At 45.4% G+C, this 22,791-nt stretch overlaps 1 protein-coding gene across 2 annotated transcripts in view; it reads right to left on the bottom strand.

Moving 5' to 3' along the window:
* Nucleotides 1-3,876: 3,876 nt before the first annotated feature.
* The window catches only part of LOC122399444 (neurogenic protein mastermind-like), a 208,946-nt gene continuing 190,031 nt past the window's right edge, over nt 3,877-22,791 (bottom strand). Inside the window, exons 3-7 of one of the 2 annotated variants that reach the window (XM_043400128.1) lie at nt 17,769-18,110; nt 11,988-12,168; nt 9,733-10,035; nt 9,128-9,379; nt 3,877-7,722 (exon numbers count right to left, since the gene is read on the bottom strand). In XM_043400128.1, the coding sequence (XP_043256063.1) occupies nt 7,487-7,722; nt 9,128-9,379; nt 9,733-10,035; nt 11,988-12,168; nt 17,769-18,110 (1,314 nt within the window). In that variant the 3' untranslated portion in view covers nt 3,877-7,486. The remainder of the gene's footprint in view (nt 7,723-9,127; nt 9,380-9,732; nt 10,036-11,987; nt 12,169-17,768; nt 18,111-22,791) is intronic. The other variant, XM_043400129.1, reaches the window with a different exon arrangement.

Raw genomic sequence — 22,791 nt, 5'->3', positions numbered from 1 at the left:
AATTATAAATACGATCTTCGTGTACCAGTCGCGTTTCGACAAACTCACAATTATTTTGGTGATACTTAGGCGATCGGAAATTTCCACGCCCCGTTTAGTATTTCTCATGGAGCCGAAGATACGAACGCTGAAACGGGAAAAGCTCATTGTCGATGCACGACCGTCGCGCGCCACTCTCTTTTCCCCTATTAATCGCGAAGGTCAGCTAATTGATATCGTGTTTCGTAATGGATTTTCATGAGCCACTCGGTCGTCGTGTGTATATCGGAGCATCGTCACGTGGCGCGTCGATGTCGGCCAGTGGATCGTCGTTGTGCTTGCGCATTGGATCAATGAAACCCAGCTTCGCGCCTACCGATCCTGCAAAACCCTCGCTCGACTTTTACTCGACCCTCTGAACCGTCTGACATTCGACTGTGCCTAAAAAACAGAGTTAACTTGGCCTCGAACGAATCATCGTTAACACCAAACGGAGTTTCCGTTGATCCTACAAAATTTATGTGCACTAATTCCACTTGGAACGCAGAACATGAACCTGATTCAATCGAAGACACCCCACGATCCTCAATTCAATCAGCAGTGGGTTAAAACCAGACAGAGAAATGTTCAAAACTCAAAAGGCTGAATTCAACTTGTTCCGCGAAGGTATTCGAAGCTCGAATCATCGTTCGAATCGGGTAATTAGAGCCCCGAGTTAACAAGAATCCTTGAACCCCGCGTGCGCTGATCATCCTCTAAAACTCGACCGTAAACCGACGTTACGTGAAAGTTTGCGTAAATTGGCCACGACCCACGGCCACCCCCTCGTTTCGTTGGTAATTTCACGAGGAGCCAGGACGACGACTCGACATTTTCGGCGTTTCCCCTCTCTGTTTCTCTTCTCGCTCCTCTCCTGGTAATCCTTATCCCTCATCGCGATGCTCCTACTCTCGCTCCTATTTTCAGTCCGGTCTCTCCCTAACCGTGATATTGATCCTTCGCCCCCGCCTCGTCGTGACTACGCGTTAGGCCGCTGTTCGACCTAGTGTTGAACCGTCGCGCCGACGGAGATGCCGCGGAACGACTTCGAAAAACAATGGGATCCCCGTTTCGACGGGCTGCTTCGAACCCACCGGGTGGTAAGCGACGCCAGGAACCCCCAGCGACCAGGTTAATAGGAACGTAACTACGATTCGAGGCGTACCGGGGAGGTGAGGAGGAGGAGGTGGGGATTAGTTTCGAGCGTTGAGAATCCGCTTAGCAACAACAGGCTCGAAGGAATCGATAATGAGTGAAGTTTCGGTAGGATTATCGTTCGCGGCGCGTGGGTGGCTCGCGTGCGTCGCCACCGACTCTTAACGGAGATTCCCTTTCCAGTTTTTCTCGATCGATCGCCGCGCATCTGAATTTTTCAGCGACACTTGCACCAAAAAACACGGAAGCGTCTCCCCGGAGCCTCGAAACCGCCATCGCGAAACTACGTCGACGATATTACGAGTGTTTCCCGATCAATTGCACTGAAAGAAAAGAAGCAAAAAGAAGATGATAGCGGAGACCTAAGAAGAGGATCGAGTATCTGAGATCGAAAACTTTCTAATAAAGCTGCTGTTGATTACAACTTCTTTTCGTATCCTGCAAACACACAACTATGAGAATGAAAATTGTATATGGTCTTCCTAAACTAAGCGATCAAATGTAGGTTTGTCGATGGTTCTTGTCAGAGTTCTTGAAAATTATGCACGCTGAAGATTTTGAAAAATCATCGTTCATTCTAGGAATGCCTTGCGTAACAATTTTCCATTTAAAAATGTCGGTCTTTCGTTCCAGGTAAAAAACAGTAAATGCAGATAAATGGTAAACAGATTAAACATCGATCTATTCCTACATTACAATGTACGAGCAATCCTCTTGCACGCTCTTTAACAATTTTCTTACAACTTTCTCGTAAATTTGGACCAAAGTTTACACGAGATACGTATAAGACGCGTTGGCACAGCTCTTTACGTGGAAACACCGGGTACGTGGTCGAAGACCGCCCGGACGGCGATGGAAAATTTCGTGAAACGTAATGGAAGGAAACGTTTGATCGCGAACCGATCGATGCGATTCGCTGGCCGTTGTCTCTGCTATCCCTTCTGGGAGAACGGTTCGATTATTTTCGGTCTGTAAATAACCGACGTCGAAATCCATTGCAACGAGCGCTCTGATTTGTCGCGGGTTGAACGCGACCCGACAATTAGCGAAGTTACGGGCCCGGTAAATAGCGCGGACAATTCGACGTTTATAGCCGCCTCCTGTGTATACAGAGCGTCCCATTAATCGTACCACAACCGAGAACGGAACGATTCTTTATGCAAAAATAAGTCAAACGCGTGAAATAAAATATTTCTCTACGACGTTATCGAGAAAACTAACTCTCTGCCGCGACAGTTGCCAAGGCAGGTAGCTGAAATTTGATCGATCGATCAAATAAACGTTTCGTCTATTTTCGCACGAAGATACATCCTTCTCTCGAAAATATTACGGTCGTTGGAACGCGCACAACACGCTTCAAATTATCGAAAGAATCTTATCGCGTCGTCCATGGGTATTCCTTTCCTATTTTTCTTTGGTCTGTTCGTTAGAAATGGATCGACGAAACGCGAGCATCCGGATGATAATTCAGTAGTAAAGAAACGATTGTAGGAACTCAACGCTTTTTATTAATAACAGTTCGAGATTCAACATTGGAACTTCTTATTCTATGCGAAATGCCCGTGTATCGTATAAAGTTATAAATATTATAAATTAATCGAGGTGCAAACGCACCCCGGAACCCATTCGCTTCTCGGCTGAAACCGACGTTTGCTATCTAATCGTCGCACAGTGGGACCAGAATTCAATCGCAGCTTGTTAAAATTAATTTATCGATTTCAGAGAATATTACACGCAGCGAACCATTCGATAAGAGTAATTTTTTTAAGCGTAGCGATTAATATTACATTTTTATAGTGGTTTTCTTGGCTAACCACTGGTCTCTTCGACAATCCCCGTTCGCAAAAGATCTCAAGATTATTCAAATTTTTCTACCGCAAAGAGTCTTGCCCTTGCCCTTAATTAAAATCGTCTTTAGTAATTTCTACCAGCGCGTACATAGGAGTTCTGGATCGGATACGTAATTGTTTTCATCTTCTGTTTGCTTAAACTGTCGGGGATAAATTAACAGATACTGATATTTCAACTGTAGTTATTGTTTCTGTTTGATTCTATTTTACAACGCAATAGTTTATCCTATAAATGTCAAAGTTTACGAAGTAAACCGTTCATATTATGCAAGCGGGTGAAATTATATTTATGCATTCGTTCGTAACGCGGCAGAACTAATTGTTAATTGATCTCTAATTCCCAGCAGTGCAGTATTTTATCCAACAAGTCTTAAACATTGTTTTAAATAACTTATTACACGAGGAATAATTATAACATGCAGAAACAATTGAAGAACTTACGTACATATGTATGCGCTTGCATTATACGAACAGACAGACCTTTTTCTTAAACTTTGACATTATTAAACAGTACATCCTAAAATAGAAACATTATAAATGATGCAATAACCATAACTGAAATATTTGTATTCATTTACTTGTCGTTGTAAGAGTCGTAGCAAACAAGAAATGGAAAAATAATTCCGCGCATGCCAAATAATTAATTTTAACAATGACTTTAAAAAGTATATCTATAACTTGTAACAAGAAAATAAAGCAGATCAACAACGAATATAAGACTTAATTTCTAACGTTAATTTCTAACGAAAGTACGTAAACCAATTGCATTCGGGCAATTCCTCTACACAAACGTTAAATAATTAAATTATAATTAATGTAAAAAAAAAATCCTCTAAAACGTATCATAGAATAACTTACAATAAGATTTCTCGAATACTGCTATACAAGAGCCAAGTCACTCGTATTCTTCTCAACGTTAACTCTCTATAACCCCGCGTGAACTCTGACGATCACATACTATTTATCTACATTCTTCAAGTCTTTTTTAATCCTGTCAATATGTATCGATCGTGATTTTAAAGTAATAGTACGTCCACGAACAATAAGAGTCCAACTACTCTACAATTTTTCACACCAGAGCGGGTACAGTCAAAAGTTACACTTTATTGAACTTTACCTTTCAACTTCTGTCCCATCGTTAGTGTTTGTCAATAGATCTATCGTAGAATTCTTTCCAGAAGTAAAATATAATTTTGGTTATAGAAGAATTTGCTTCATCAAAGAAATTACTTACCGAATATTTTCCTACGTGCAATCACGCCGAAGTCGATCGATTAATTTCAGTCGTATTAGCAACGAATTCTGGCCCGTATGCACGTCGTTCGATCTGTTAGAGAAAACAGTGCGATCGCCAGCGTTATCGTCGCCTTGCGTTACCGTTCGCTTCCGGTTCTCTTTCTCCGACTATGCGGATCTCTCGATCGACAGAACGTCGGTGATCGGTCACGAATAACTCGAGGCACTGCTATTACTTTCTCCGTGTTCCCTCGACTCGACGTGTAAAAAGAAGAAAAAAAGCGAAGAACGATCCACCGTGACAATCGACATCGCCAAGCACACGCTTGTTGCTCTCCGGTTTGGTTGGTCCCTAATGCTCTCTTCCAGCGAGGACAGCTCCGTCTCCCTTTTCGTTTCTACTCGCCTATCTTTCGCCCAACGCCTCCGTCTCTCCTTCCCTCGTACACGAAACGCATAATAGAAAAATGATATTCCTCAAAACAAAACATAAAGAGAACGGAACATACGGCGACTTTACGTTTCCTCTCTTCCCGTAGAGTAGTTCTCGATTTACATAACACGGTGTTCACATCGACATGAGAATTAGAGCACCCATCTCTCCTTCCCATCTTTATTTTTATCATTTCTTTTTTTTTTTGTTGTTTTCGTTTTTATCGTTTTTGTTGTTTAGATTATGTTTCGTGGCCCCAATATTTTACAAGACAATAATAACGCGTCGTCGCTCCGCCCGATGAGAATTTCTTTTCTTTAAAAAAACAAAAAAAAAAACGATTATATACTCTTCTAATTTCGCGCGACATACACACACGCACACTATCTTTCTCTCTCTCTCTCTCTCTCTCTCTCTCTTTCTCTCTCTGTCTCTCGAGCGCGAGTATAATTATACTTATGTATCGTGACAAGCGAAACTCCGAATCGGAATTATTCGTGCACACTTTCGGCGAACGGTGGAGGATACTTTTTCTCCTGTATTCATCTCTCGCGTGTATCTCAGCGCTGTCCTAACGCGTGTCCCTGCACGAATGCACGGCTAGCACGCGTTTCAACTTTCGCGACGCTTTCACCCATATATGTCGATCGAAAAAAAGACCCTTCTCTGCCCTGACTTCTCTTCTCCTCTCTTTCTTTTAGAAACAATAGTTTTGATTAGACGAACCGTGGATTCCTACTCGTTTTCTTTTTTTTTCTTTTTCTTTATCTATGGAATGTATCACTATTTGGAAGATTAGTCGCGGATCCGCCGTCCGGGTCGTCGACGAACCCGTCGCCACGCGACGGAAACGCCAAAAGAAAGGAACGACGATCGGTGCGAAATCGGTTGGTTTCTCGAGGTCACCGAGGAGCTACCCCCACCATACCGCTTGGTTACCCCCACCACAACGCAGGCCCTCTGTATTCGAGCGAGGAAAGCCGGCACGGCGCGAAAGTCGAATTGGTAGCGATTTGTAGCGGGGGGAAGTGGCCTCGAGCGATCGAGTTCCGGTCCGACCGTAACGTCCGCCCGAGACATCGGGTTCGTCGCGCCCAAGAACGGCCTCCTCACCTCACCGTGATTATTTGTGTGCAACATTGACGCGGCGACGCGGCACATTTATCGTAACTAAACTGAATAAATACACACTCGATCGTGGAAATGTGCTCCGTCGCCCGAACACGCATCGTCACTCGTTCCCTGGCATTCCCCTTTCTACCTGGCCATTTGCTCGTCTCGCGCAACAACCGTTATCAATTACTATTATCATTATAATATTCACCTATATCATACGGTTTTTTATCCTTAACTTTAATCGGCTAAACTTTGCGAGATCCCATCGTCTCGAAAACGTTTCTCCTTCTAACTTGTATACCTATGTACAGTCAAGATTTTAATTTATCCCCGCAACGCTAACACCGCGTTCTTAGGAAGGGTTTGTCACTCTCTCTATCTATCTCTCTATCTATCTTTCTCTCCCGCTCTCTCATTCTCTCTCAGTTTCTTCATCGTCGAACACGACGCGAACCCTACCGCGTGACCGATCTAATCGGCACCGACCCCCGGCGCCCGTTACAGGCCGCGGGATTCATCGAATCGAATATATATCTCATAATTGACTTTCTGTTTAATTGTAGAATACGCCGTCGCGGCATCATTAAATACACTACGTTCTAGCCGTTATCGATAACGTTGTTCAGCCGCGAATCGAACCTCCTCGGCGACGCGCGGCGTTCGAAAGCGTCCTCGAACGACAGTATCGTTCGCGACGGTTATTTCGTACCGCGATTACGTTCGCCAGAGCGTCGTCGCCGTACTGCCGCGTGAAAAATCAAGAGAAGTCTCGTCCGTTTCCGTTCGGAGTGCCCGTCGAAGTCACCAGGCGCAGTGTCGTCGACGCGTGCACTCGAAGAATTGATCGATCCTCCCCTCCTGGACGGCCAGCTGGCCATAATTCACGGGGGGGAAGGGACGAGGGAAAAGATCGGGGGCGGAATCGAACCCGAGGTTCGACGTGGCTGTTAGAAAAATGACCGTGGCGAACACGAACACGAACACGAGCGCGCGTGTCACTCTTGATTTCCCACGCTGCTCTCTCTCGGTTCATGTCCCCCGCTGCTTCGGATCGGTTACCGTTAGAAGAAATTCAATTTTACCTAAAACGTGATTGCCTAGAAAGAATAGTCGCCAGCCTGGAGAGTTAGCTGCCGAAAATGCTAGCTACGACCGGTTGGTGTCCGTGGGTCGCGCGACGTCGAACCGGTTGCCCAAACACGTCCATCCGACGCCGCTGACGGACGACGACGATCGTCCACGCCGGGACTCGTTCGCGTTCTCTTGCTCCCGAAGAGGATGCTTCTGCTATTCGTAACTATTTGACGCGGATGGGATCGAACGTACCCCCAAAACGATATAGACATCGAACGGATCGTTTCGAGCGACGCGCGGAGAATCTATAACTTCGTTTCTCTTTTTTTTTCGCGATTTCCCGCCCTCGACGAGGCCCACCCCCAACGGGGTTCGTTTCCTCTTGTTCCCTGAGCGAGATTCGAGACGCGACGATCTTGTTCCGCGTGGACTCGTCGATCTCGAGGAACGCGAATCGACGCACGATACGCGACCAGAGGCTCCGTCGATATCGTCGCGCCCGCGTCTCCGCGGGGGTTGATCGATCCCCCCCGACGTTGGTCCGCGTCGTTTTTAACCGGCCTGGTTATATGCGATTCCCGAATAGACCGCGAGAGGCGTGGCCTTACAGAATATCGAGGTTGAAGCTCGCCGTGGAGTCGAGGGAATTCAGGAGCTCCTGAGCGCTGAAGTTCGACGTGTCACCGGCTGGCAGGTTCTCCAGAAACTCGAGGCTGAAGTCCGCGGCGGCTACAGACGGATCCGTCGCGGCGCTAGGCGGTTGCGCGTGTTGTTGTTGCGGCAGGCTGCGCACACCCGGACTACCCGCGCCGTATTGTTGGTGCGGGTGCAGCGGCGAACCTGAAAATTGGTTTTATTATTATTACAACACGTTGGAGGACACCCTTTGTCGCACAAGACACCGTAGAAGCTGGTAAAATAAGGGTTGCTGAGCTTTAAGGGGGGAGACTCGTGTAAAATGGTACAACGAGAAGCGATATTTGACGATCTTTTTACAGCATAACGGTTTGTCGACTTTGGACGAGATAATAAATGGTATTCCATATGTCGATGATCTTTTTCTCATTTAATTATGCAATAAACATGTCGTTGGATTTTTTATTCTAGGACGAAGGAAAAAAATGCTAGGCTGCACGTTGATCAACGCCATCGACATAAGGAATAACATTTATCATTTCATCCAAAATCGATAAAACGTAACGAACAAAAAATAGTTGTATGTTGAAATTTTAAAGAATATATGTGGAAAGTGGCGAAAAGCTTGATGAAACCCTTGTCCTGTAAAAATAATTGTCAAATATCGCTTTTCGTTTTACCATTTTTCGGTCATCTGACTGGTTGAATGATTTATGCTTTTTTGCAAAAAACTGGACAAAATTCGGTACCAAATTCTGGTTAGCTTCCGATGTAAACAGGAAATATATGTACAAAAGGAGAGAATCTTCAGTTTCCACTGTCTTAAAACGGTCTAACAACGCGTATTAAAAATACCAAAACTTTAGACGCGTGCAGTTCCGAAACTATTAGTGTTCATATGATTATTGAGCCATCGTTGGAAGCGGTAAACCTTCCTCTTCGAAATGGCTTTTGGTTTTTGGCGATCCGACTTTTCGTTTCCGAGATATCGTAATTTATGTAAAGGGGTAATTTTTCTAATTCGACTATCTCTGTCTCCGTCTGACGCGTCGCGCCGGACCTCTCTTTCTCGTACGTGACTCGTGACCGAGTGGCCGAGTGACCTAGTTACTACGAGCACGTGCGGTCAACGACCTTGGCAAGGCCGTAGCGAAAAAGTAAACAAACTTCGGACCCTTATATCTCCGGAACTAGCCACCGCATCGAATTGAAACTAAAACCGCTATATCTCCGAAACTAATAAAGCTATCGACTCGTTCGAACGCTCATTTTAAAGGGCATTTCATCCCCTATCCAATGAGCATATAAATCATTATAATTTATGCTGCCTTCTATGTTTATTTTCACATTTACTTTGACGTTACATACCTAAAAAAGTTTCAACAATTCCTATTGATTATACGACTGGTGTGCGATAAAACTGGATCATAAATTGTTTATTTATGTGGTATACTATTATTTTTCAACGAATCACGAAATCTCCGTGCAACTGATAATTAATGACGCCTTAAAGAAAATTCTTTTTCCTTTCTCCGTTCGTTCGAAAACTCTCTCGGTGATCGTTGTCTCGAAGATAGAGACGGCAGAATGATGATTGGCCAAGACTTACCCGTGCCGGTACTGCTGACAGAGTTGACTGACGAGGACTGCGACATTTGCATCTGCAGTGACATCTGATTATTACTCTGCTGCATGGCTAATGTCTGCTGCTGGTGTTGCTGCGACAGTAGTTGCTGCATCTGAGTGCTGTTCGCCATACCGGATCCAGCAATACCGCCACTCTGCGAGCGAATCAGCTGTTGATGCTGCATCTGTGCGGCGTTCATCTGCATTCCGCCCGTACCGCCCATTCCGAACCCACCTACAAAAACAAAAGCGAGTCGAACGGTTTAACGCGATTCAGTTACTCGCGCGTCAACGATAAATCATATCCCCGTTTTCTCGAAACACCGTCATCGCGAGACGCAAATTTCTAAATCTCTAAACCAACGAGAAAGCTAGATTTTTTATCGCGAATCCAGTCCACGCTACGAACTACTTTTGCAGATCGGTGGATCACAGATATTTCGATATTTCAATTAATAAAAAGGGATTAAATTATTTCTAAAATTATTTGCGGGCGGCAATTGGGACTTGTAATCTGTCGTCTCGCAGGAGGTTGAAATTGAGTGGTTCCTTTGTCAGAAGCTTTGTGCAGAACTACTGGACGCTCACCTTGGTGACCTTGTTGGTTGAATTGCGATCGCATCTGTACTTGAAAGCCCTGCTGCTGCATCAGAACGTGTCGCCACTCCTGCTGAGCGCCGCGGCCCGCGATGCTATTCCCAAGGCCGTCGGGCGGACCGACACTGACGTTAGGCGGCCGTTGATTATTAGTCCTAGGATATCCGAGACGCTGATGCATCTGATGCATGCCGCCGATGGCGGCCATACCGCCGCCGCTCATGTACATATTGCCACCGGCTGCGTGCAACGCTTGTTGCTGCTGTTGCGCCATTTGCGGCCTCATCATCGGACCTACAGTAACAAGAAGACAGCATTAATGACCCTGCAATTTAAATCGCTCGCAGACACGGTCTTCCAAGGAACGGTCGATGTATCGATATTCAGTTCCATGGAAGTCCGAAGATCCTCTTTGATCCTGCAGTACTCTGGTCGACGATATTCCTTTGCAACTAGCAAACGTTAAGGATATCTGTTTCTGATGTTACAAAATTGCACCCAGGGGCACGTCTTGGTCCCAACGCAAGATTTAATCGAGGAGGACAGTCAGCGACCGCGGGGAAACGTCGTTTCATTCAAGCTAGTCGGACACGCGAGGATATACGCGTATTGCGGATGAAACTCGCCGCGAAACTGCTCTGTGGATTTTCGTTTGGATAGAATCTTATGAAAGTAGCTCCGGGCGGATCGATAGGAGTCTCGTATGGGGTACGGTGTATAAGGATATTTACGACCCCCCTCCCTACGCTTCACTATCCCGTTCGCGTTCTTTCTTTCTGGTCTGGAGCGGATCCAGCGAGAGATCGAGTTCATTTCCCCCGAATACTCGTCTAACCAACGGTTAAGAACCGTCTAAACATTGTTCGAACTATGTTCGTCTAATATTTTTTCACGATTATTCGTCGTAATACTTGCTTCGTTCGAAAATCAGAATTATTTTCTATTACAATCGTCTCGAGCGAACGACCAGTGTTTTCTGTTTTTTTATTATTTTACCTACAGCTTCGACATCCTCGTTTTCGTGGCAGTTTTCTAATACGAGGCGCTCGTAGCATCCGGTGACGCGTTTCTTCATCCGTCTCGAACTTCTACAGAATCTCTGATTCGTCCGACGGACCAACGTAATTCGAGCGAGAATTTAAAGAAACAGTAAACTACGATTCCCAAGATTTCATCCGCTGCGTTTAGAATACGGTAGAGAATTAGAAAGTGGTACAACGATCTCTCGATGAAATCAGATTAAGAATTCCCGGTTCACGGATACGTTGAAAAAGAATCTGTACATATTATAGAAATTTGACAATCGTTTCGCGAGCTTGTCGTAAACTTATACGATTTTCCAAGCGAATTTTGTCCACTTAATCTTCGTCGGTTTATCAGCCGATAAATAAAAAAAAAGCGCGAGGAATCAAAGAATCAAACGACGACGGACACACACCGAAAGAGCCATTCCCAGTTTCGACGAGAAGATGAAAGAATCGATAGCAGACCCGGATTCTCATTAGCCTAAGTGCCTTCCGACTCTGGCCAGCGTATATGAAAGTGACGTACCGTCGCCACTTTCAACGTAAAAAGCAAAACGGAAGACCGCCTACGAGCGCCGCCGCGTTTGATTTCCACTCTTTTTTCGAAAGTACACGTGCCTGCTTGGTCAGTCGTTTTCAAGTGTAAATCGACGCGTTTGCAAATTCACACGTCACTCGTTTTCGACTTACTCGAAGCGATTTGCCCGGGGATTCGAAATTTATGTGTAAAAGAAAGGCAGACATTACAAAATATCGATACAAATACTTAAGTGGACTCTCAATCTCAACAGAATCATTTTGCTTAATGTTGATTTTGGCCAAATTGGTAAATGGAAATCAACTTGAAGCATTTAAAAAATAATGAACTAATTGAGGATTGCATAAATTTTTACATAATTACATTGACATGTATGAGATAATTATTCGTTAAAGTGCCTTCCGATATATTTACGTTCCAGAACGAAGCAAGAATATCAAGAACGCTATTATTTAGTGGGGTAAAGTAGATATTCGTCGGTGATAAATTACTTGGTTCAGGAGTAATCGATTAGTCGTTACAGGCGAGTAAAAAGAGAAGTCGCAAGAGAGCCGGGTCATGAAAATTCTATGAGGACCGGGATTACAATTTCAATTTTTCCAATGCGTATCTACATAATGTATATAGGGATTAGGATTAAAGAGACGTAGACTGGGCATTCTCGATGGTATCGATGTACCAACCTGAAGGTGGCATAGGTTGTTGCGTAACCCTGCGCATAGGCCCGGTATTGGGAAACCTTGGCTGCTGACCCATGCCGATACCAGCGTGTATCATTTGGGCCTGAGCCGCCGTTTTGTATTCGGGAGGCGGTGGTCTCACGCCTCCCATTCCTCCGGCCATGTGCTGTTGCTGTTGCATCACCTGGAACATAAACGAACAATAGATTTCAATTACTCGACGTCTCGTGTTTCGAACGTTAATCTACGCGGTTGTTGCGCTACTCGCGAATTACGTGTGAAAACGTTTCGTATATAGATTTTAAATAGAACGAGAGAGCCGGTTTCGCGGGGTTGCTGGATCGAGATCCGCGTTTCTATTCTATTCTTCGAGGCGTTGGCCCCGAAAGGGATTTCGTCGAGGGTCGTTGGGTTCGGGGAAACGCCGGTGCAACGAAACCATCTTCGATTTCTTGGATCCCGAGAACCTTAGGAGCACCCGTTGAATACTGCGCGCCACGGCGAACCGGCGAGCGCAGTGAACGAGAACGAGTAGATTCGGCTCGTAAGGCACGGACAATGATAGAAGCGAGTTAGAAAGCCGACCGACAGATTCCGAAGGAATAATTGCGACTCTGAGCGCGGCATGCATCGATGACTCGTTGCGAGCCGCATTGTCGTCGAGCCGGCGACCACGGAAGTTTCGACCATCGGTGTCGTTGCACAAGTCCCTTTCCTCCCCCCCTTCTCGAGTGGATTGCGTTTCCACTTCCTGGTGTTACGCGGACGCAACCGAAAGGCTACGAACGCGACGACAATGAAGGCGACAGTGACGGAAGGCAACCAGAGACTCTGGCCACCGTTTTCCTCGTTACCGACTATAAGGATACCTTCTCTCGCATTTTCTCCCAGCCCCCCCTCTCGCGAACCCTCCTATCTCGACCTCTTTCTCTCCGTTAAAACGCTTCGAAGCCTAGATCGACGATTGCATCGCCCGGAACGCGCCATTTATTCAACTCGTATCGTGCCAAGTTTACTTGTTCCGTAGGCTATGTGGGTCATCAACGATCCAGAATTTTTATTAAATATGGTAAACCGTGGTCCTGGTTACTAAAGTATGGACAGGACTGTTGATATTCCCCCGCAGAAACTGTAAACGAGCTGCGTATTTGCATCCTCGTGATTCGTAAGCACCACGGTACGAAGTCTAACAACTTACTAATAGTATTGGCGAAAATTACCTTCCAAGTCTTTGACGACCACAGTTGGTGAACACAGTTAGCGTGAACGGACTACATTGCAAATATTGCTGATTTGCTCCTAAGGTTGTGTCGTAGCAACCGTAGTCGAAACCGTTCCCTTCGTTCTATAGAATATTCTTGTAAAATGCAACGCGAGGCAAATAATTTGCTACGAAAGGAAAGATCGTTGTCCAATTTCTTTTTTATCGGGGCTTGTTTCTTAAATTTTGGCACGATAAACGCTGAAACGGAGGGTAAAGAATCACTGGATTAGGCGAACGCCGCCCTGTTGCTCTCGCGGGGCCTCGACGGAGGAAGCAAGCCATCCTTGGAATCGGCACGTAGCAATTTCGCGCGTCGTTTTCCCATTGATTCGCGCGGTAGAGAAAGGGAACGCTTCCGTGGGTCGCATACTCGTAAACGTAATCGAATTCTGGGCTCCTTTTTGGCGAGAACGATCGGATAGTCGACGGAATTGTGGTCGAAGCGCAGAAAGATCGACCGATTTGGTCGACGAGCGGCAAAACCTTGCTCGTTTTGCGAGCTACCGTTTCGTTAGGCAGCCGAGGAAACGTTCTCACGGTAATTACAGACACGACTGATCTTCGTGATTAGTTTATCATGAGCGGAGAGAATTGTTAGAGGGTTACGAATCTTTGCAGCTGCGGTACCATTGTGATCAGACTCGTTTAATTGGAAAACTGTCGGAAACGAATAGATAATTGTCTGCGCGAATGATTTTTTAAACGTTGCTTTTCACTCGGAAATTCTACTATGGTCGATCATTGAACGTTAAGAGTTTAGTATACGATACTGTCAAAGTTTTTCAAATGTAAATAAAAGAACACCGAGTATATTTGTATACAGGAGCAACACGACTGGCACTCCTTGTCGACAATTGGACTCAATAGAGTCGTAAAACAGACGTTTGCACTTGCAAATGCATAGACTGATAGTTCTACAAATTAATTGTATATATTATTACAACTACAAATATATGTACGAAGTTATATCGTAATATCCCTTCGCCTTTGATATTCATTTATATCTCTAGATTCGTTTGGAAATAGAACATTTTAAAAAGAAGCAATAAAAATGAAAATTAACGAAACCGTGATACCAAATGTTCACCAAAAACTTAGCTGTAACGAATTCCGGAGATCGAACGACGCCGTCATACCTCGATAATAACGTCGATCACGGATTCCTAGATCCCCGAGTTCCTCGAACTCGGGCAAACACGGCTACTGCATCCGGCAGCATGCTGCACGTTAACTATCCTAATGGATTAAAATAGATACGGGACTATGCATCGGGTCAGCCGGTCAGTTTCGTTATCACTACTCTTCGAACGAACGATCGATCGAGTGCACTCGTTTTTGCTTTTCGACCTACCGGTAAGGTAAAGTAAGGGAGAACATATTCTTCTACAGAAAAATACGTTTAAAAATCCCCTGATAACGGTGTCAGGCTATTAAAAAATATTGATTATATTTAAGTTTGATTAGAAAATAATAATAAGAATCGTATCGCGACGTATTCGCGAATGCAACGCGCGCGATTTAGAGCGAGAAAAGGGCCGATACGTAAAGAGAGAAACGATGAATGAAACGGAAGGTCGACGGTGACGGGAGATGACTAACCAATTGCGCGAAACGTACAATTAGTAACTGGAGCACGATCGGAGAGCTGCCTTCGATACCTTAACGTTGTTAAAGCAATGGTTGTATTACAACTGAGTCATTCGTTAATAAATCGTGTCGCATGTTCGCGAGCAGCAACGTGACTGCAGCGACTGCCGATCAGCGAATCGACGATAACATCGTGCCGTTAAACGAGCAGATTTCTTCGTGCAGGCATTTCTATGGGAGAAACTCGATACACAGTTTTGTTTCTCGAAACTTTATTAACTGTATCCGCGGTAACCCCGAGCGGATAGCACTGTACGCAGAAATCTGTTAATTATTTCGAGCAGCGATTCGAACACGTTTCAAAAGTTATTACCGTCAATAAAACCACTAACGTTACGTTATCCGAAACTTGAAATTGGTGTATCGATTGCCGGATGAGGATTCATAAGTAAGGACAAGACGAGCCGATGACAATTTTAAATCAATTTTGTCACACTTTCTCGATACTCCGACGAAAGACCGTATGAAGGGATAATTCGTGGAAGACGACGATTCAGCGATAGTAATTGGGGTTCGCGGACACAGTTTCTTCGGATGCAAATTGGAAATGCATAAAAGATGAAGAACACTGTGCTGGACAAGATGTAAATGACTGCATGCAAATGTTGACTGATTACAAAGCTGCCGGCGTTACATTATACCTTGGGTAATCTGGAACAACGTCGCGGTAAAAAAACATCGTCCCCCTTTTTTTTTGCCACGACACAAAGGGCAATCAGTTTACGCGTCGGTAAAAATTGAAAGCCCCAAACAGTATAATGCGATGCGGGCAAGGGTGCGAAAATAATATGTTCGCGCGGAGTCTGCAACACCGAAATAAGCTGGACGCACGCATCTCCGTTTTAAACGTTTCGACGACTATTTACATAATACAAAATACAACAGACTCGATTACGTAATTCGCCTTCAAGCCTTCGTTACATTCGATAATCTCGAATTAATTTACGCCAAACTCGAAAACTAAGGTTTCTCTTTGGACGCCAAGTGGATCGAGATAAACGACACACCTTGCGCGCCGTAAGAAAGGAAAGTCACGATAGCCGTGTATGCAACATCGTTTGGACGACGCCTTTTCCCCAGGAAGTGCACGCGACCGCAGATTTCCCGGTCACGGAAAAAGTTTCCATTCATTGTTCCGCGGCCCCCAAGAAGCTCGTTCCTATTTGTGCCGCTTCTTTCAGCACGATGGAACAGAAGTTGCAAAGGAGCTGCGATACCTGTTGCACGCGAGCATCGCGGGAACGACTCAACCGCCGGATACGAAACTTAATGTTTCGGATAATGCGCCACCGACGATATCGTGTCGCAATCTTTTCCGCCGCATGATAATCGCTCGATCGCCGTCCCGGGAACGAACGCTTCCGGTGCACAGCGCCGTTAGCGTCAGCCGGAGGACCGACACATCCGAATCGCGATTTCACCGAAAGGAGAACGAGCTCGGATCAATTCGACCCGCGTCTCGGCGCCGCCCAGCTCGCGTCGTGCGACCAAACGAATCGTATAATCCAGGGTTTCTCAACCTTACCCCAATTCATGGACCTCTTATCACTCTTCTCTGCAAAATTTAACACCCCATTCTGTTATTTAAAAACATTAGAATTTACTTTGAGTTCCTCCGCTAACCCCGATCTTAACGACACGTTTCTACGTACAGTATTGTTACAACATTTTTTTGTAATATTTTTCGTAGCTCGAATTAAGAACTGTGGCGTCCCATTTTCTACATATTTCAGTCGTGGCTCTCTGGGGGGGAGGGCACATGGTCGTCGTTGAGAATCCCTGGTAGAATCGATACACCGAAGCCAGAGAGAGTCATTGCGTGAACACTATGGTCGTATAAATTATTTCTCTTATTGTTAGATCCGGATGTTTCGTGATATTTTGGTATCGTGCTTCTCCAAGTCGCAGGGTTTCATCCGTTATTTCTAGCAACGATTGGGGTCCAATTAAGTTTCCTCCGATTTGTTATTTCCACAAAGATTTCAGTTCAATTAAGTTTCCTCATTTAACGCTGCCCTGACGAGATCAGTGTTCGAAAATAAATCGTGTTTCCATGTTCCTTTGCATGGGATAATCATTTTTTAATGCCTTTTTAGAACCTCTGCTGCTCCGTTCGTTTTACCTAATTTACATAACGTAAACCTAACGTGATCATAGTTCAGGACAATCCTAAGCGAACTACAGTAATAACCGGTGCATTCCAAAGGTGAATGACACAGGCCGGCAGGATTTTATTTACGAATTGATTCTAACAATAAGTAAATGAAACTAAATATATATTAACATAGGAGCCGTCAAACTGGATGATTTTGCGCGAATGGGTTTTTTTCAATTTTCAAATAACGGATCATGTCTTTTATGCCGACTATCATAGATTAATATTGGGTAACAGCACCGATCTCATACTTCTTAGTCATCTAAGCATCAATTGAGGTGATAATCACGGTCTCTTAAAGTTTAGCGAAGATAATTGCGGTTATCAAGCTCATAAGGTTAGTTAGGAAATTTTTATGCGTGAAACTTCCGGTCGTTGAAAGTTCCTCGACAAAAAGTAAGTTAATTTAATACCAAGCTTGGGCGTTATTGCAATAAAGATTACAACGATGTTAGCTTATTTAAACAGTCAGATGATTATATCTTGTCCAGCGATAAAATATTTGTCCGACGGCAAAAGTGTCGTCGCGGCGCATTCCTAGGATAACATTGGAACCGTATGGCGTCCACCACCCGGTAGAAGCGAAATACCATTCGTATTACCATAGATAACCATCGTTCACTGCCATTAGGTAATTAAACCATAAACCACCGCGTTCACGCCCCCGGGACGCAATAAACGCACAAAATATTCGAGCGATCGATCAGGAACCACGTACCTGCTGAGTGCGCATCAGCTGCTGTTGCTGCAGGAGCTTCGCGTGGTGATGTTGATCCACTTGATTCGGCGGTACTTGTTGAGGATGACTTCGTGCACCGGGTGCACCGGCGGGTTGAGCAACGCCACTAGCTGCTGCGGCCGCCGCTCTCTGCCTCAGACTTTGTTGAGTGAAGTTTATGGTCTGAGACTGCGAGACCGAGCAATACGTCTGATCCGTCTGGCCACCGGGTCCAGACTGATTTTGGCTTTGTTGCTGGTTAAAGTACATCCCCTGTTGAGCGGCCACGGTCACGCCTGGCTTCAGGTCTCCAGTAAGCTGCATATGCTGACCCGCGGACACCTACAACAGATAAGGAACCGTACAGTACTACAAATTTCCATTGCAATTTGAAGCAACAACTTATCGAACATTCTTAGAATTTCTACATATTCTTCACCAAAATACGCGTCGTTTCCATTTTGAAACATTAAAATCCCCCCATCCATTCAAAAGTTACGATGTTTTAAAGATACGCATGACATTTCAGTAGAACATTCCTGCTCACTGATCAGACATTATATTTGCGGTAAGGAATTTTTTTCTCGAAAGTGCGTAGGAATTCATGGGTTCGTATAATGATAAAAAATGATTGCAATTGACCTCTCTAGCTAAGAATAATTTTTTCAGAACGATTTGAAATTTTTTAATTTCGCCGAAAAATTTCTGACCTGCTCGAATTTTTTTCTCGAATGTGTGCAAGATTTCGGGGGCATGTATATTCACCAAAAATTATTGTAATTGGCCCCCGCAACTAAAAATAATTTTTTTAGAACGATTTGAAAATTTCTTTTTTCACCAAAAAATTAGCCACCTACGCCCTGCCGATTTTTGTTAAAAATTCGTTTTCGATTTTTCATAACTAAGTTTGACGCTGTACGAAAATGTTGTCTAATACTTTTTAAGACTATTATGTCTAAGACTGTTGTGCTTAGAACTAAGAGACAGGAGGAACCGGAGGGTGTGGATACCTTGGTCGGAGCAATCGGCTGGAAGAAGCTACAGTTTTAAAATCTTAGTTCAGAAACTCAATGTCTTGTCTCCTTATTGGAGTTCCAAACTCCAATTACGGTGAAACCTCGATTATTGCACGAGAGCCTCGTTCATTGCGGCGCGTTGGCAAGTGGAAAGGATGGTCTCTTCTTGTTCATTGTATGTCTTACAATAAGCGAGTTTCTATTGTATCGGGGTGGCACGGGTCTCTCGTCGAGCAATTATAATTAGGACCAACTTCGATTTTAGATATAGACTGCAATATGTCCAATATTTTGTTTCGAATCTATTAATATAAATCAGTGTTTTCCGACGATGACTCACAACGGTAGTAACACGTCTTGAACCCTTTCGCCAGGAGAAGTACGCGTAGAGCTGACGCTAGTGACAGCAAGTTTTATTGGCTGTTCCAATTGTCCAGCATCCCCCTTGGGTTGTAAGCGCGATACGATTCGGTCTGTTACGTATGATCCACGGTCGAAGGTAGATCGGATCAAGCGGTGCTTTTCATGGAGGCCACGGAGCCGAACAACGGCTCGCCACGGGCGGCCTGGAATTCGGTTTCTGGCAAAAAAGCGGCGGACAAGTGGCGACTATTGTCCTGTCGTCGCTCGTATCGTAGGCAATGATACAAAATGGCTACCGTTCTTCAATATCTCATCCACCGGCCAGCAAAGGGAAAAGGGACCGTGGGGGGAGGGGTGGGTGGAAGAATAAGGCACGATCGGGACCTGTATGGCTTCGATGACTCTTGACCCCGGCAATCGAGTCGCGGTAATCTAGTCCGAGTTCCTGCATCCCCTCGTCTGTTTTGTACGCCCGAACGAATACCAACCCCTTAATGGGTCCTTGTAACGAAGTCCTTGTTCTCGTTACATCGACAATGCGCAGCTACAGACTATCCACTCTACGTGCGTCGCACGTATCTGCGATAATTGACTCTCTCTCTCCGTCTCGGAAACTGCACCAAAATCGATTGCATTTTACGGGGAAAACAATATTCCTTTACCATCGCGCGATAACCTTTGTTATTCCGTACGATCGACGACGAGAACCGTCCGCCGCTCGTCCGAGAACGAATTTCCATCGCGAAGCGTCGAATAATAAGAGCTTACGACGTTCCTCTTTGGCCTCGAACAACTTATTGGCCGTCTCCGCCAGTCCTTTGTTCGTACGCACCGTATGGAGATTGCCGATCTGCTGCCTCGTCGGTACCGCATTATAGCGAGCGACTTATGACCGACATGGCTGCCTAAGTGTCACAAGGTCTCAACCGTGTGCACCGGCTATGCATAATCGAGCCAAGCCTCAATCGTCTTCTATAGATATCAAATTTTCAGTTCGTTCTAAATATATCGCTCGGGCATCTTACGACACCCGTCCACTCTCGAAATTGCTCGAATCACGACTAGAAAATAACTGAGAGCTTCTTGGGATCGTTGAGGCGGTATTGTAAGAAATGTATATTAGCGTGTCGATGATGGAAGTGTTCGGGCTAAGATCAAATGCGTCGGTGACTCTTTTCTTCGTGACAAGTAGATGGGAGTCGAGAGGGCTCGATTTGGACAGCAAAATTATATCTTTTATGTATTTTTTGTCAAATAGTTTAATGTAATATCGAATAATATAGTTTGTAACCATCCCTGACATCTTTACAATATCGTGGATCTTTAGAAACTTTAAATACGGCTATAGCGAGAAACGGGACGCGGGGCAGACGGCGTTCCCATTTTCCCTAAAAGCGAGTAAGTCGTCTGGCCGCGACAGGTGAAACGAGACAGGGCAGAAGTCGCGGCTACCCAAAACCGAGCACGTAACGCGCATAGAGTGTCCTGGCGCGCGTAAAACGAGCGTTCGTGTTACGTGTTCGCCAGAGGAGGGCCGGCTACCGCGACACCGGGGGCTTTTAGTTATGACGCCTGAAGGAGAAACCTAGCCGGGACCCGGTCATGCATAATTAGCCTAAATCATGACGGGGCGCCCCGCCGCGAGCTCCTGGCCGCGGCATCTGCATAGCGCGTGTCTTGTTATCTGCCGGGACTTGGAGTTTCGGGCGAGACTGTGCGGAGATCCGCGCTTCTTCCGCGGAAAGAAGACACCCCGAACGGGTCATCCGTACGGGAATACTAATATGGAGGGAGGAACGAGGCGACCAACGGCCTTCTATGGAACGCCGAACGCTTTAACGCGCTCGGGCTACCCCGAGACATCGCTCGCTGACGTTAATTTTATTCCCTTCCACGTGGTCGCCCTGTTCCTCTCATTGTTGCCGTGGGAAGATCGCGACGGGTAATGCATTCGCCGCGTTCGATGCACTCATTCGCGACCCCGTGCACGGCTCACCATGGGATCCGAGAGGAATCGCCGTTGGACGGGGTTAAACGTCGGATCTACTGGAAATCGTGATAGAAAACGCAGTTTCACGGTCGTAAGACTGGTCTTTTAATTCCCATCGGATGTATTAAGGTCGCCAAGGCGGTGTAATCCCTAACAAACTACAATAAAATTTTCATCTTTCTCCGCTCGTACGATACGTTGCATGGGGTTAATCGCTGGATCGCCTCGAAATCACGCTAGAAAACGGAGTTTCACGGTTGTAACGCTGTTTTTTAATTTGCATCGGATATATCAGGGTCGCCAAGGTACAGTAAAATCGACTATTTCGAATTTTATTTCGTCGGGGTCTCCTCGAGTGGAATCTGGATACGTAGCACGCGGTCGGACATCAGCGTTCACTATTTTGCCGGGCGGAGAAACGCGGACATTACGCGGAAGCGATAATATTCACGCGTCAAAGAACAGAACGCTACGGAGAACAAAAGGAACGACATTTCTCGAAGCATAGCGGAGGCGAGGTTTTCATGAATCGAGTATTCGAGGGATTTCCAATTACGATACAGCGCAATCAAGCGCCGTTAATGACGGCACTGCCATTAGCGATCGGTGTGGTTCCTCGAACGATTCCAGGGCCTGCCTCTACGAACAACTTATCGATCGTCCGAGGCAGTTGCCATAAACGCGTATCACGGTTGCACACGTTGCAGTCGCGGGGAGGGGCGACGGTGCACCGACGTGTGTTTCGCATAATCGCCGTCTTCTGCTATTAGGTGCTTATGCACGGCTACCTGCGCGAAAACAGGTTACCGAACCTGTTACACCGAGAGTTGCGGTAGGTATGATCCAAGTATCTGAAATTAGAGGTCGTGTCCAGTATTAATTATTAATTACGCGAGCTGTTAGTGCCGTCTCGCGTAATTAATAATATCCATCTGAGCCTGCGATTGCGAGTCGCTGCACGACCACGGTATCGATCTGGGGAAACGCGTACGCGTGGTCCACGCTTTTCCCACAACGTGGAAACGCTCCTGCTCGTTTCGTCTCTCGAATTTATAATTAAAATACTTTATAAACCAGCGACAGAGAACACGTCCTCTTCCTAAAGAAATTTGGTACCAAGTCTACTGAACGGTGAAACAAATTCACCAGTAATACATATTACGAATAAATATTTCCCGAAGAATCAAGGGTCTCCCTTTTTCGTATCGTTCCGTAGACTTTTGATTTTCTATCACAGCTGAATTTACACAGCCTAGCCGAGTGCACCTCTCCGTTGAACGTACAGGTGTTTGAAGTAGAGTATCTACTATCTTGAATCTATTTGCTTAGTCTCTTGATAAATGTCTGAATGTCTCTGGTTGAGTATCAGGCTCCCTTCCGTTTGCTGAGTACGATTTCGCCCTTAAAGTTAACACTGCGGTGTTATCAGTCGTGTCTTACATCTTCATAAATATTTTATTATATCAAATTAAAATATAAGATTCAAGCCACTTTCGTAATCGAGAGAGAATCGACCCCACCTACGATTTGGTCGGCTGAGAGGCTAGCAATGGCGAACGGATGGAAGCGTGTCTAACGTAGGTATAAATCTATCGTCATTAGCGTGTTGCACAGAAGCTTGATGCTGAACGTCACGTAGGCTACGCGACGAGGC

This window comes from Colletes gigas, unplaced genomic scaffold (genome assembly GCF_013123115.1).
Source record: "Colletes gigas isolate AHSC1104 unplaced genomic scaffold, ASM1312311v1 Colletes_gigas_Sc00013, whole genome shotgun sequence".
NCBI lineage: Eukaryota > Metazoa > Arthropoda > Insecta > Hymenoptera > Colletidae > Colletes > Colletes gigas.
This window is presented reverse-complemented; position numbering and strand designations above follow the sequence as displayed.